Source organism: Chrysochloris asiatica, unplaced genomic scaffold (genome assembly GCF_000296735.1).
Source record: "Chrysochloris asiatica unplaced genomic scaffold, ChrAsi1.0 scaffold00272, whole genome shotgun sequence".
Lineage (NCBI taxonomy): Eukaryota > Metazoa > Chordata > Mammalia > Afrosoricida > Chrysochloridae > Chrysochloris > Chrysochloris asiatica.
In genome coordinates, this window is record NW_006408790.1 from 2845252 (window position 1) to 2848344 (window position 3093).

At 48.6% G+C, this 3093-nt stretch overlaps 1 protein-coding gene across 4 annotated transcripts in view; it reads right to left on the reverse strand.

Annotated features, from left to right (window-relative positions):
- DCLK1 (doublecortin-like kinase 1) overlaps positions 1-3093 on the reverse strand; it is a 314483-nt gene that overhangs the window by 112273 nt on the left and 199117 nt on the right. For 2 of the 4 annotated variants that reach the window (XM_006874369.1, XM_006874370.1), the window contains exon 4: positions 1166-1282. In XM_006874369.1, coding sequence (XP_006874431.1) covers positions 1166-1282 — 117 coding nt within the window. Of the gene's footprint in view, positions 1-386; positions 392-1161; positions 1283-3093 lie in introns of all 4 variants that reach the window. The other 2 variants (XM_006874372.1, XM_006874371.1) reach the window with 2 other exon arrangements.

The following is a 3093-nucleotide window of genomic DNA, read 5'->3' on the forward strand; positions in this document are numbered from 1 at the left end:
TGACACAATAGATGACAGCCTAGGAAACCCTGTGGGGCAGTTCTCCTCTGTTACACCAGGGGGCGCTGTGAGTGGATGATCTATAAGAGTATATAATGACACACAGATGACAGCCTAGGAAACCCTCTGGGGCCGTTCTATTTTGTCACACGGTGGCCATCAGCCAGATTCCACTCAACAGCAACGTGTTGAATTATCTGTTAGGATTGGACTCAGGACTCCAGTATCTGATAGACACACAGGAATCTGGCCTGCCATCTCTACCTCCCTGAGATTCCTGGGGACAAACTAAGAAGAGAAAAGAAAATCCATTTTGAACCCACAAGGATCCAGCTACATCACCAAGCCCCCAGACCTACTGCCGTTCAGTTGACTCTGACTCACACTGTCCCTCGAGGACATGGCAGAATTGCCCCATAAGGTTTCCCAGGCTGAACATCATTACAGAAGCCACGTGCCACAACTACCTTCCCACACAGCTGCTGGTGGGTTTGAATCGAGACATTTTGGTTAGCACCTAACTGACCGCCTAACCGTAGTGCCACCCGGCCTCCTTGTTGCCAAGTGGTGTGCCATGAAGTCAGTTCCTACTCAGATTGACCCTGTGTAGGGTTTCCAAAGCAGTACATCTTCACAGAAGCAGAAAGCCTCAGCTTTCTCCTGTGGAAAGGCTAATGGATTCGAACTGCTGACCTTCCATTTGGCAGCCCAGCTCGTAACCGGAGCTCCTTGATATGAAGGAGAAGACGAGACAATATATATAAAGAAGCGCTTAACCCAGTGCTTGGCACTCGTTTTTACAAAGAAAAAAAAAATTGCCCTTGAGCCACTTCTGACTCACAGTGGCCTCTCCTGATAACAGTACAACTCCCCACAGTGTCCCCAGGCTGCCACCTTCACAGGAGCAGCCTGAGCTTTCTCCCTTGGAGCAGCCCCAGGGCCCCTGGGAGCGAGCTGCTTCTATCTTTGGGCAATCTGGGTCTCCTGAGCGCACTAAGTTTTCCAGTAGCTTCCTGCTTTGTCTTAGCGCCAATGTGCTAGACTCCGGAAAATCTGTTCTGCCACCTAACTCTTTCTAAAATTACCCAGCAGTTCGCAGGCGCTGGGCTCCACACTCCCAGCAGCCTCCGCGCACACACACTCAAGGAGTCCTTTGCTGACTTACCTGAGCTGGTGGACGCTGGGGACTTGCTACGCCTGGAAGGGCCCGGGCTCTTCGTGGCACTCCTGCGTGATGACGGAGCTATTTTGGTGTAAGAAGTCGATTTCACCACGCGACATTCTGGGGAGAGAGCAAGAGCCACAGATCATTCGTGGGCAATGGGACGCACACCTGGACACAGAAATAAATGAGGAGCTGAGACATTCCATGATCTTCCCGTTCCATATTTCCCAAGGGACCTTCTGGAGACCTAATACAATTTCAGGGTTGTTAGCTGCCAGTGAGCTGGCCCTGTGCACAACAGGATGAACCCACTGTGACTATTTGCAAAAATAGAGCTTCAGGTCTTTCTTCCTGGTCTCCCAGTGAAAGCCATTCACCATCCTTGCACTGCACCAGGCTCCGATGACAGATGAGTGGTGGCTGTGCATGCCGCCACTGTGTGGGACTCAAACCCAGGTCTCCCATGGAAGGTGGGAATTCTACCACTGGGCTACAACTGTGGTGCTCCATGCCATTGATAGCGACACCTAACTCCAGCTACATCTGTGAAAATGAATGAAACCATGGAAAACAAGGAGAGGAGGTACATACAGCAGGCCTTCCGGACTCAGTAAATAATGGCCCTTGTCTCTTGAATTTTACCACTGCCTTCCAGGTGAGTCTGATTCTCGGTGACCCCGAAGGCAGAGTGGTCCTGCTGAATGGTTTCCCATAATGCAAATCCTTCCAGAATTGGGTCTCATCATTCTTCCTCAGGGTGGCTGGTGAGTGTGAACTGCCTACATTTTGGTTAGCAGCTGTGTGCTTAAACCACTGCATCCCTAGATATTTTTATTGGCTTTCTCTCTACATTCCCCTGTGGATTATTGGTGTATTTGTATCTCTTTGTTTTTATTCTTTTTACTTAAAAAAAAAAATGTTTTTTAACTGTTTGTTGTTGCTAAGTGTCAACGAGTTGATTTCAACTCATAGCAACCCTGTATAGATTTCTGAGGAGTATCTGGTGAACTTGAACTGCCAACCTTGCAGTTCAAATGGCTTTGCAGTCTGGTGCATTAACCCACAACGCCACACCAGGTTTGGGTAAAAGTTATGGCGCACATTCATTTTCCATCCAAGAATTCATACACAGTGTGTTTGGTGACTTAGCTGCAACCCCACCATGGTAATAGGGCTCCCTGATCCCATGTATGAATTCTTCTGTCCTGCCCCTTCCTCTATTCTCCTGTAGTTCAAAACTGTTCTCTCTCCCAAGAAAAGTGTTCGCAGAAACACTGGCCTCATCAACCAGGAGAAGGGCTGACAGAAAATTCACTCACCAAGCAGGTCTCACTTTCCTGCCCCTGGACACTAAGAGTTATGAGTTTTTAGCAAGTGGTAGAAATGGCCCCATTTCACATAAAACTGCCAGAGGATGAGGTCACCAGGGGAATCCACGAGGCGGAGGAAGAGCTCATTCATGCTGCGCCTACCAACTGGTTCATAGGGTGAGAAAAAAAAACAAAGCTTTCACTAGATTTAAGCCCTCACCATCCAAGAATCGATACTTTAGGGGAAGATACACCAACTTCTAAGGAGGCTGTTGTTGTTAGTGCCTTAGAGTCGGTTCCGACTCATAGTGACCATGTATTGAGTTTCCGAGGAGCAGCTGGTGAGCTTGAACTGCTCACCTTGCAGTTCAAACCAATTTTGCTGTCCAGCACATTAAATAGCAGTGCCACACCAGGAATCCTGCCAACCAAAAGGTGGGTAGTTCAAACACAGCCAGCGGATCTGCAGAGACTGACAATTCACTCCCATAAAGATGGCTGCTTAGGAAACCCTCTGGGGCAGTTCTCTTCTGTCACATGGGGGCACTGTGAGTACATGATATATGAGTATATATTGACAGAAAGATGACAGCCTAGGTAACCCTGTGGGGCAGTTCT